The following is a 12,763-nucleotide window of genomic DNA, read 5'->3' as shown; positions in this document are numbered from 1 at the left end:
TATAAGGCTCTCTAGAGGAGGGAGAAGGAACAGGAAAGAACAGGCAACCAAACCCATGCCTCAGGATACCAACCCTAAGGTGTGGTGATGTGTGACTTGGCTTGCTCACTTATGTAGGAGATACTAAGGTCTGAGATCTGTCAGGACTTTTATACAGCATTGCAATGGAGTAAGAGCTAGTACAGTGCTATAAATACCAGATTCTGCCTTGCACTGCTGCTCAGAATTCTCCTTCAGACAGATGTACAATGTGTAGTTCTTCCTTGCATTCAAGAGAAGGTGGGGAAAGGCAGAGGCAGGATAAAGGATTTCTCTTAATCTCATTTTCTGGCAGAGGCAGTTCCCAGACGTGCCTTGGCAGTGTCTGTATTTAGTAGCTGTGTTCCTGGCCGCTGGCCCAGTCACATGGCGCCGCTGGAGCAAGTGCCACGGGAATGATGCGTTAGCTGGGAGCCAGCGCTGCGTGCCGCAGGAGCTGGGGTGGCCTGGCCGGGCAGCGCAGGCGCCGCACCCGGCGCTGCCTGCTCCCGGATGGAGCTGCTCTTTGGCTCCAGTCAAAGCTGCAAGCTGGTTACTGCAGGTGCCTTGAAAAAATAAACACTGTCAAATCCTGGAGAGTGTAAGGTTACAAGCAAATTGTCAGTTCTTTGTAATAATAAAGATCATCGCTCTGAAACAGCTTCTGCAAAATGCTTGACTTACTTTGGGTCACCTGAGCTCTCCTGACTGTTGGAAGCTATGGAGATGATGGCAGAAAGTGGGATGCAAAGGGGAAAGTTGATAAAACTAAGCACAGCTTTCTGTGTGGATGAAAGAGCTAGGTGGTGGACTTAGGGTGCTAACCTTACTGCAGGCTTTACCTTTCTTTGTTTAAAGACCTAGTTTAACAAAAACCACACTTTTCTTCATTGAGAAAGAAGAAAACCATTGTAAAACACAGTTAAATGCATGCCTTTTTTTCATGCATCTACAAGTCTTTAGCTCTTCTCTTTGCTAATGAGAAATTCCACTTCTGGAGCTCGCAACTGAGAGTGCTGTCTCTGTGCTATTTGTGGTCCTGCTTCAAACAATGTACTTGCTGGGTGTTTTCTTTGATTAGGGTTTTGTTTTATTGTGGGTTTTATTTTTTTATTTCTGCATTATTACTGAGATGCTCTATGAAAGCTAGCTCCCAAACTTCAGACTTGTAGATAAGCCAGTGAGCAGTGATGCCTGATAACACAGAGAAGTTGAGTTCTGACGCACTGGTTTAATGGGCTGCTCTTGATGTTTGTGGAAAGCTGATGTCTGCACTTCATGGTGACTTGCGTAGATCTGTTTGTTAACCTCTATCAGCAGTGTGTGTGTCTTGTCATTTTTTGTGCATGTCTGTGATGATACTGCTTTGTAGCAACAAAGATGATGAAAAGATGCTTCCAGCCTTACAAAAATCCAGCATATTGTCCTTTCCTAAGCAGGGAATCTGTGGAATTCTAGCTTTGCAAGGAACAAATATATCCAATATTGTTTTGGATTTCGTAGAGGAACATACAGAATTAACCTAAAAAAAATAACCCTTCTGTACAATGATTTCATACCTAGAACTTTGTCTCCACCTGAACTCTTTCTTCAGGAAAATCTGTCTTGAGAGAGAGAGCAGTGCTCCAAATAATACCTTCCTTCACTTGTTGCGTGACTAATCTGCAATGTATCCCGCCTAACTTGTGTGAAACTAGTAACTATGTATCATGCTTGAACAAGGTAGTTCATCTGAGGTTAATAGAGCTTTGCCATATTAGTACTACTTTAAGTCATTGTGGAAAAGGAATGTGGTGTGGCATCAGCACAGCTCTTCCATATCTGAGGTTTCAGAAAGAGAAGAAACAATGCAGGGTAAATGAGGCAAATTAGGAGAGAGGATAGAAACCTGTGTTCCCCGTAAGCTATTCTATGGACTAAAAGAGGGAAAATCACTATTAAGCAATCCAAAAGATATTCCACTTCTTCCTAAAATATATGTTTTGGCACTAATCCTGAATGTCTGGGTCTAGGCATTTTTTGTGTATCAGTCTTGCTTAAGTGTATGTTTTGCAAAAAGAAATGCTCACTGAAACAGCAGGTATGATTCAAACTTTTCCTTAAGCTTCTCTAGCTGCTTCTAAAAGCTGTTTGGGAAACAAAGTCTTGCATGGGTCTCAGAAAATATTCTCTTATATTGAAAACAGTGCTTAAGTTTTAGTGGGCAGCTGTAACTTATACAGAAAATTATTCTGAACTACATCACATACATTTATTTCTCTTCCCCCATCCCAAATTTTCTTGCTAAAGTGTTACCTTGAGTCGAAATTGTTTAGGCAATTGTCTTGCAGTGAAGATGGACAGGAAATGACCTACAAACAGAGCAGGTGATATGCTGTCACATAGCCTAGAAAAAGAGTGATTAAATTCTGCTTCACAGAGGATTATATCTGCAGAGCAGGACACTTTCTTCCATTTTCTGTGTTATCTACTTTATGGACTGTGTGTGTTTTCCATATGTGGATTTATGTAGTATTTTGTTGTTGTTTAAAAACTGTTCTGTGGATTTGCCATGTTAATTCCCCAGGTACTTTAGGATTTGTGTTATTCTACAGAGATTGCATTTACAGATGAAGTAGTGTTGTGAAGCTATTTAGTGAGCTTACAGGAGTTCCTTGTTCTAAAGCCTGATGGGAATTTGATAGTTTGATGAATGTTCGAGAATTTTGGTTTGTTTGGGGAAAGGGTAGTACAGAAGTGAAAGCTATGATTTTCTGATCTTAGTCAAAGTGTATTATTTCACTTATTCACACTTCAAAGATTACTTGTAGCACTGGTGTTTAAAGTTTTCTTCCTCAATGAGGTGAGGTCTAGATTTGTCTTCACCTAGATCATTTAAGTCACTTGAGAACAGGCCAAAGATTTCATTTGTTTGCCATACTTGGGAGGAGGAGTAATTGTGATCCAGTACTTGTCACTTCTCTGGGGATTGGAGTTGGTTTTTTTATTGCTATAGGTTTCCCTCAGCAACAGAGCAAGTTGTTCAGCCTAACCTTGCTCTAGTTTTTTGCTTCACTTCTGTCCAGATTTTGGAGGTTGGGGTTAACTGTGATTACAAAATCATTTTAAGGGTGCTGTGCTATTTAGCAGGTAGCACGTAGCACTGGGTTTTGAAATCTTGTTTCTAACTCTACTGCTTGTCTGGTTGACCATTAACGAAGTGGTTTTCCCTTTTTAACCTGGAAGGGAAATTGCAGTACAGCTGTTATCTTATAAAATGTTTAAAATTTTACTGATGGGGAGAAAGCCCATCATAATTCATGAGAGATGTGAATTATGAGCAGATATGTCTGGATGACTTTTTTTAGTGCAAACATGGGGAAGAGGACTTTGTTCTGCAGTAGAATTACCAGAGCCTAGGAGAACATCCTGTGTGCAGCTTTGGTCACTGCAATACAAAAAAAGATATTTAAGCTGTCAGAGAGTGCCTAGAGGAGGGCAACAAAAATGATGGGGAGAAGCCATATGAGGAATGGCTGAGGCCACTCAGTTTGTTGAGCCTGGAGAAGAGGAGGCTGAGAGGAGGACTCATTGCAGTTACAACTTCATCAGGAGGGGCAGGCACTGATCTCTTGTCTGTGGTGACCAGTGGCAGGACCCAAGATGGCCTGAAGTTGGGCCAGGGAGTTTTAGATTGCATATTAGAAAAAAGTTACTCACCTAGAGGGTGTTTGGGCACTCAAACAGAGTCCCCAGGAAAGTGGTCACAGGACCAATCCTGACATTTCAATAGCATTTGACAACACTTTGGGGCAGAAGTGTGACTCTTGGGGATGCTCCTGTGTGGGCCCAGGAGTTGGACTTAATGATATTCTGTCTTCTGTCCTCTGATTCCTTTGTTCTGTTCAAAAACTTAAATTTACTTGGTCAGGAGTATTTTATTAGATATTTTTGTCATCAGTACTGTTATTGAATTATTTTAAGAGCCACATGACTATAAATTCTCACCAAGCAACTTGAAGTCTGCAACCTTTTCTCATTGTTTTCTTTCATACTTTTTCAAAAAAACTTTTCAAAGTACTAGTGCCAAGTTCTTGTCCAAGTATAAGCAGGTCTTGTCCTTAGAAATAAAAGCATTACAGTGCAGAATATCTAGCATGTTTCTTGGTGTTGGTAGTTGGGTTTTTTGAACTGATAACCATATGGCAATGATGACAGATTCTTACTTGCTCCTAAGCTATACCGGGTTGCTAGGGGTTGTCAGATGACACTTGCTCACATGAGAGCCATTAACAGGGTGTTGTAGCCAGTGTTAGAACAACCTTGCAACTAAGGGCGAGTCACTGCAGAAGCAACTATGTTTTTTTTTTTTTTTTTAAAGAGGCCATATGGTTCAGTCTTGTGACTACATAATTGCCAGCTACCTAAATCACATACCAGGAAACAAACATAGCTAAAGTCAATATTAGCTGTTGTATCTGCTACAGCTTTGCACCAGGCTTAGTAGGAAAACCTCTGACAGCAGCAAGAGCAAGTCCGCGATGGCTTCTGAAACCTGAAAGTCATGTCTGTACTGTCTGGAATAATTGCAGAAGTACATTAGCTACAGCTGTCCTTTTGTATTAATGGCTTATAGAATATATGAAGATCGTTCTGCCTTTTTTCCCCCAGCTGGAAATTCGGCAGACTGTGTTCCTTTATAGGGAAGAAAGCTGATGGTTATTGTTAATGGTTGATCGATAGTGAAGAAACTTGCTTGAGGCTGTTTCTCTTCAGCAGGTATTTAGTTTCTTTGAGGGAGCTTTACAAGAGGATTTTTGGCTTAGAAAATGTGTGGGGGTGCACCAAAAACTGCAAATGGCACTGGGGGACGAATAGAAAGAACAAGAAACAACAGTGATGTACCAGTTGGAAATAATCTCTCTCGTACCAAATTGGATGAAAGAATTAGAAAGTCTTTGAGAGATGAAAGTGTCAGCTGTGCCAACAAAGTGACTAGACTGCTGCAAAACAGGTATGCATATAACTTTTTTGATGTGTATGATTTTTGATGAAGGACATTTTTATGTAACACTAGATTTATAATCATGTGCTGAAAGGCTATTTTGTAAATAATTGAAAAAGTTCTGTTAGAAACTTATTCTTGATGATAATAATGACTGGAACTCCAGAAAGTCTTTCCTTTTTGAAACTGAACCGACATACTTGACTCTGATCAGGGGTAAGATTTATGTATATGCAAACTGAGGCATAAAGGGTAATTGCCTTTCTTTTCAATTAAGGTTAAATAATCTTACCTTCTCTTTCTAGTTTCCTAATTAGTTTCCCCTCTTTTACTTTTTTGGCCACCTCTTGTGTTAGTGGGTCAAGTACTAACAGTGTGTGGAGCTGACAGGAGAGAATGCTGTGAAGTGGGGGAAAAACAGAGAGGGGAACCCTCTGCTTTACTTGTGAATTATCTCAAATTCGAGCATTACATCAGAGTAATCTGAAGGGGGAATAGTATTTATTTAATTTTTGTATTGTCCTTTTCAGACATGTGCCAGCACATCTCCAATGTCTGACTCTTTATAGCTATGTGGCTGTGTTAAAAATATGGTTCAGGATAGCTTTTTCCAAATTCTAGCACCCAAGGGTCTTAGAATTAGTATTCTACATTCAGGATTGTTGGCCTAAGAAGCAGAAAAATATAGATAAATATACATAGCTGTTTCAGTCTGTTTGGTTTTCTAGCCTGTAGATGTTGCACTGGAGGAATAAGGGGTTAGTCACTTTCAAACACAGTTTAAGGTCAGCTGAAGTAGTTTTTGAATATAATTGAATAGGTCACTCTTCAGTTATTGCATGCATGCTGATAATTATAAAGGGGAAGCAAAAGCTTTCTTTGTAAACATTCGAGTTTGGAGATCTATATTAACTGAAAATATTTATTCAGGACAGAATGAGGCAAATTTTTTGTGAATTTTTTCCCGGAACAAACAAGTTTGCTTTCCCCTAAGTAAGAGAGATCTTGCCTCCATGTCTCATAACTATAATTGAAGAAATGTTAAAAAAAAAAAGAAAGTAGCATGTGTAGGAGAAAATAAAGCAAGCTTAAGCTTCTCTGGGGAGAGACAAAACTTTTTAGGATATCACTAAGCTGTTCCAAACTCGTGGCTTCCTTTCAAATATTAAAAAAAAAATCAGTAGCATTTTAGTGTCTGTGGTAGACCTGGTTCTACTGTCATATGAGCACAGCTTGATTTGGTTTATTTATTTTGATTTGAAGACAGTGTTTTTAGTTCTGGTGTCTTCCACCTACGGTAAAGGTCCAGTCTGAAGGTGAGGCTGGGTAATCTGTGCTGCTCAAACAGACTGATGGTGTTGAAGAAGCCACTTCTTCCTTTGATTTTTGGCATCATGCTCTTGTCTTTTTTCCCCTTGTTCTGGCCTTGGCCTTTTAAGACCTTTTGAAACTGGCTCCTGTTAGGGAGTCAGCTCACTAAGCAGACAGGGAACTGACGTGGGAACAAGAGAACTCAATTAAAATCTCAGCTAGCCTCAATACTTAGTTGGAATGTTTCGGGAGCATTTTCTGTGTGCCCTTTCCTAAAGGTATATAGTTCCATGGACAAAGTGAGTTAGTGTAAGTCATGCTGCCACCAAGAGGTGCAGGTTCTTCTTCCTTTCTACTTTCCTTCTTTCAGGTGCTTTCTACTTCTTCCTTTCTCCAACCATGTTTCTGGTCCACTTTCGTGTGCTTGGACAGGCTTCTGTTGCTGCAGAGAATTCAGTTTATGGGAGGGTCCAACAATTACCAGAGCAGACGCAAGTAACAGAGAAAGGGTCACATAGTTACAAAAAGGGGTGAAAAGACATGTGGGGCTCTTACTTCTGTGTTCAAATTATAAATCATGTTTAGTCAGAACAGCCACATTTAACCTGAAATGTGAACATATACACAAGATCATGTTAATTCAGCTGATTTTTAAGAATATGCAGGACCTGGCATTGCTAAATAAGCAATAAGCTGATACAGAGGTAAGGAAGTAACATTTTGGGGTTTGGTTTTTATGCATGTGAAAACAGAGCTGACCAATAAATCTGCATACTGTCTGTATTCTTCAGCACTGCTTTTAGGAGATGACTGAATACTCCTGCTGTCCCTGTTTTGGGGGAACTCTTACATAACCTTGCTTAAATAAAGGGTGGAAGTCCTGTAAGCAGTGCTCATCAGTTTTTGTGATGGGCATAAACATCCTGGTCATCTGGCTGGTCTTGGGCCTGCTGCTGGATTCCATGTGCAAGTAATGAGGCTACATGGACTTGTATGCCTGTATAAATTGCCTATAGACGTGCTTGATGTTGTCAAATGAGGATCTCTTCTGTAATGGGTAGGTCTGCTGCAGGAGTGCGTCTGTAAGCAATGGCATCATTAAAACATAAGTTTGATATTTGGTTAGAACCACAAGAAACATTGTCTGAAATTACTTCCTTAGATTTGGTTTGCTGGTCACATAAAGCTCTGTATGATAGATTTTGTGTAATTTCTTAGCTTGTTGCTGTCTGGTATTAAAGAATCTGTTTGTAGTTTTGGCAGGTTGCAGCAATCTTTAGTTCTAGCATGTTGTGTGGAAAAGGCTGTTAAGTTGGCTTCTATTTGAACATAAAATCCAGTTCATGTCTTATACAGAAGTCCGCACTGCATGAACAACATGAGGTTTGCTTTAGTGTGTAATGAGGGACAGTTTATTTATTCACGAGGAAACCTGAATTCATGCAACCCAGCCTGCATGCAACCCTGCATCAGTGGGCAGATGCAGGTCTAAATTGGTTCAATCTGTGTCTGAAATGAATCTTTCTCAGTTTAGACTTGCAAGCCTGTGGTCTGAAGTACGGATGCTGCTGTGCCAGTAATGGAGATAAATAAGGCTTTACTCTTGCATAGAATTTAAGCTAAAGATATAGAGATATAATTTTCTTTGTTGTTAAAAAAAGGAATGACCTGCAGACTTATTAATAAAACAGCATAGTTGCTTCAGGTTGTCTGTTGCAGCAGTAAGTAAATAGATAGCTGTGTAACTGAAGAGATATTGGGGTATCTGGTACTGAAGAGTATCAGATTCGTGTGGCAGAGTAGGATGAAGTGTATTGATGGCTCTGACTTCTCTTGCATTCAGTATAACTAGATTTTGTAATACCATTGCATAGGCAGTGGGCTGAGAAACTAGTAACAGACTTCTTACACAGATGGTGTAGTTGCAGCTCTCTGTGTAAGCAAGGTGTGTAGGAAATTTGTTGGGCAACTATCGACAATGGTATCAGGTCTGGTCTCATGGAGGTTAACATGATGCTGTGACTGCCTTTGTCAGGGAAGGCTTGAAAAGAAATCTGCCTGGCACTCTCAGCAGTTCTGGAGGCAACATGTTACATACAGGTCAAGAAGTTTCCTCACTGTGGATGGCAAAACAGCCTTTAGCATCATTCCATGATGGGAAACCTGCTATGTTATGTACATACAGCATATTTGTATTAGAGTAACTTACAGTGGAGATAGATATCTGGCTTATTCTGCCCCAAGATGTTTAAAAATAGACCTCCAGATAGAGTTCTTTCAGGTTTGAAAAATATGTCTATTTAGGCTTTTTTTTTTTCTTAGTTACATAGAAATAGCACAAAGAAGAAATTAAGCTGGCTTTACTTAAAATTATTTTAAAATCACAAGTCTGCAAGTGTACTTCTAAAGCAGTTATTCTGACTAGAAGGATTTGATAGTGTTTACCTCACTGTTGATTTATGGATGTTGACAGAGGATGGAATAAAAGAAATAGCTTCATAAATTCTAGTCTTTTGTCTGTATAGGGGTTTTATGCTCTTCTCTCAATTATCTGCCTTCGGTTTCTGTAAAGCAAAGTTTGGGGAAATTCCTAAATAAAACCCCCTTTTGGGTGGAAGATCAGTGTGGCCTTGACTGAAGTCTGTAATGCAGTTTGTTAAACCAACAACTATTAATAACAGTTGTACTCTCACCCCCCCAGGTGCAGTCCATCCAGGTCAGGGCTGGGGCAGTGAGGCTGAGCATCAGTGCTCTGTGGCACTGCTTCATGCAGTAATAGGTTTTTTCCATTGATTTCAGCTTGTCAGCACATAACCTGGAAGTGTTTCTGTAGCTAAAACTGAGGCCAAACAAATCTCCATGCTCTGATGTATAGACTGACTCCTTTTGGAATTAGAAAACAAGGTTTCTTGTCATTGCCACAATAATCTCTTTGGCTTCTCAGCCTCTGTGGTAGTGCAGTGAGCAGGTCGTGTGCCATGTTGCATCTTTGCAGAATGGACAGATTCTGGCTTGAGAGAATTGTTTTGCTTCAGATTGAATTTCAAGTATCTTGGTTTCATGTACTAAATTATTTTCATTGTAGCTGGACATCGTCTCAGTAATCAACGGCTGCTCTGTAATCCCTGAAATGTCTCTGAAAAGGGAGAAGAAGAATGGAACAACATAAACCTTGTCTATCCATTGCAAGGCTTAAACTTTGGGAAAATCTTAACTTGCATTGTCAGGAATATGTCAAAAGGAATTAAGTTTGTGTTGTTTAGAGAAGGAAGAGAGAGGATGTAAGCCTTGTGCCTTTGAAAAACTGCAGGAGAGAGGATGGTAATCCACTCTGTTTTATTGCCACTGGGAGTATTGCATAAAATAGTACACTTACCTTATAATAAGGATGATCCAGGCTGTGTACAGAGAAGAGAACAATAGTAGTTAAGCCTGGAGCAGATTGAGACTAAGTTTTGTGTTCTATTTCTGGAAAATTTTGGAAGAGGATTGGATGAAAATTGGTCTGGCTGTGCCTGCCTCTGTCAGTGACGCTGAGCTTAGACACTCCTTTGGAGTTCCTTTTTTGTTGGAGCTATGTGATTTGCAACCTGGATTCTGTAAATGCTAAGTAAAGCATATATTTGCCTAATGCCCATTTCTTCACTTAAATGAATGTGCAGAGTAAACACACTATTTTAATATCTCCTGTTTCTAATCCCTAGCTGGTCCTCTTTGGAGTTGGACTTGAATGAAATCCGCCTGATAGTTTACCAAGACTGTGAGAGGAGAGGCAGACAGGTCTTGTTTGATTCCAAAGCAGTCCGCAAAATTGATGAAGCTGTGGTTCAGGTATGAAATTTTCATTTTGCTGTTGTCTTACTGCTCTTTTGTTTTCCTTTCCAAAAGTAGTTCTTTTAATAGGACAGTATTAACTTCTTAATCTTGTGGTCTTTCAGTGTGATAGCTGCAACAAGCATCATTCCAACAAGCCAATGAGCATGTCTGGTATTTGGTATTTCTAATATAAATATGGTATTCAAATGTAACAATCCAGATTTTCTTTCAGGCAGAGAAATCTATTTACCCTTAAACTGAGATTTCTTCAGTCTTTCTAATGTTGACTGTTTGCTTTTTGTTGCTAGCCCTGGTTGTGCGGTCTGTTTCAGTGATGTACACCATGTGTCTAAAGGTGCTTTTTTTTCCTTTGTTGTTTGCAGTAGTAAAGCTGTTGCCTTTATGTGAATTAAAACAACCTCACTGGCTAACCACGTAAGCATGACACATGGTGGTTTATGTGGCCGTGTAAGTTTTGGTGACACATAGAAGCAAGAACAGATGCCGTCAAGATGCAAGTTCTTTTTCTTCTCTCCAAGCACACTAATTGTGGAGTAAAGCTTTCAGCAAACTTAGGTCATTTTAAGATCAGGAAGCCAACAGTGTTTTCTATTTTGTGGTGGTTTTGCTTGTTTTTTTTCCCACTGCCTCTGTTTCTCTTCTACATTAAATTATTTCTAATTTTTGTTTGTTTTGAAGTTTTTTTTAGAACCAACAGCTTCAGCTTGTTAGACTAACATGGTTTGTTGCACAGCTATATATATACACCTGTATAAGAAGAGTCACAACTTGTAGGATTCAGTTATGAAGATGCTTTAAAAGCACCAGTCTGTATTTCAGTCACACTGTAAATATGCCATTGTGCTGAATCAGTAAGACTGATGAGCATCATCAGCTGATGTCTGATCATCTACTTAAGAGCGTAAATGGGTCAGACTGCTTGTTAATCTGGCTTCCCCTCTTCCCTCACCCCCTGCCCAAAATCAAGGTCATTACTAAGTATCTTAAAGTTGTTTTAAAACCAATAGCATCTTAGCAAAAAATGCATTTCTGACTTCATTTAAATACTCAAATTATTCCACTTGCTTGAATACCTTAGCTAAAAGTTAACTACAAAATGTTCTACCAGAAACTATGCAACACTGACATAAAACAGATTATAACCTCCCTCATAACACGATACAGGCTATAATCTGTTTTCTAGCCAGACACTCACTAATCTAAGTACCCTTTTAAAGCAGCCATAGTACTTTGAATGCCATGCAAACACATGGATGTTAAAAATAATTTTGAGTATTTGGTTGTTGTTAAACACCAAAACTAAAACTTAATTCATTTAAAATAGAGACAGAACTACTTTCAAACTCAGTCCTGTTTAAATTGAAGTCAAGGGAGCGTATGTGTGTTTACTGTGTGTTTTTCTGAAATACACTAAAGCTTATTCACATTGAGTATTCAAATACATTATTTCTCTTTAACCTGCTAATTCTGCCAAATAATGGATTATCTATCCCTTGTTTTTGCTGGCTGTTCTTCTGTTTTAGAAATGTGTTAAGCATTTGGGGAGCAAAAGTTACATGCAATTTGAGTGATTAATTGTGCAGATGATCACGGGAATTAGTTTGTAAGAAACCCATAAACTGAGATTTTGTTTACATAAATTTTGGCAAATATTACAATGAGTAATTCATAACAATTAGGAATGATCTTCCTGTGAAACTGAGTAATCTGATTATATGTGATACTATGAAAACCTATCTGACAGTGAGAATGTGAGAGCAGTTCTCCACTTGCTCTGATGCTGGCATTTTAAAAAAATATTTTAAAACTGATACATATTTTTTGAGACAAATAAGATTATTCTTTATTTCTATTGCTTTCCTGTAGTTTTAAGGAGATTCTTGCCATGATAGGTTTAGAATCTCAGATTTACTTTTTATCACCTGTTCTGTTTTAACACAGAAAATGGCAGATGAGGCTTCTGTAAAGACTTCTGCCAAGAACTGCCAAGCAAGCAATGGGAACAGTGTTTCTTCCCATAGTCCCTCTGTAAGCTGTATGCAAAATATCAAAGAACAGATACCGAAGTATCAGGTAATATTTGTTACTTTGTTGCTTTTGTTTTTCCATTTTACTGAAGAAGTTGGTTTATTAAAGCCTCTGCTTAGATGCATTGAATGACTTTGGCTTCTATTACATTACAGCTTAATCTGAACTGTGAGGTCTACTCTATCCTCAAAGTGTTGTAGAATAAAAATATGTGTGGGTGCATCTTAACCTTTTAGTCTATCTTGGTCTTACCTTTCAAGGAGTTGTGAAATATATCTAATAGCATTTTCTCATAAGAAGGTTGTAAGAAGCACTATACTGTTCTCTGTTGATGTGTGCGTGTGGTTCAGGTCAGTTCTGAAGAGGCTGTTGAACATAGTTTATTAAGAATCCCTTTAGTCTGTCTTACTATAACATTAAATTTTAAGTACTCTGTCTCTTTCTTAGTAAAAGCATTAGCATTTCACCTAGAAAAATGAAGTTTGAAGGATGTATAGGTTAAGGTGGGAAAAGAAAATGATGATATTTAACTGAAAGGTTGTTTTCTTCAGCATTAACAAACTTCTCTTTGTATTTGCTATTGAT

General features: G+C 38.9%; 1 protein-coding gene across 2 annotated transcripts in view; it reads left to right on the top strand.

Moving 5' to 3' along the window:
- The window catches only part of FNIP2 (folliculin interacting protein 2), a 48,178-nt gene that overhangs the window by 12,498 nt on the left and 22,917 nt on the right, over window positions 1–12,763 (top strand). For both annotated transcript variants that reach the window (XM_064710764.1, XM_064710763.1), the window contains exons 2-3: window positions 10,018–10,144; window positions 12,092–12,223. In XM_064710764.1, the coding sequence (XP_064566834.1) occupies window positions 10,018–10,144; window positions 12,092–12,223 (259 nt within the window). The remainder of the gene's footprint in view (window positions 1–10,017; window positions 10,145–12,091; window positions 12,224–12,763) is intronic.

The sequence above is a fragment of the Zonotrichia leucophrys genome, chromosome 4, assembly GCF_028769735.1.
Source record: "Zonotrichia leucophrys gambelii isolate GWCS_2022_RI chromosome 4, RI_Zleu_2.0, whole genome shotgun sequence".
In the NCBI taxonomy this organism is placed as follows: Eukaryota; Metazoa; Chordata; class Aves; order Passeriformes; family Passerellidae; genus Zonotrichia; species Zonotrichia leucophrys.
Note: the sequence above shows the minus strand (reverse complement) of the source record. Positions and strands in the feature narration are given on the sequence as shown.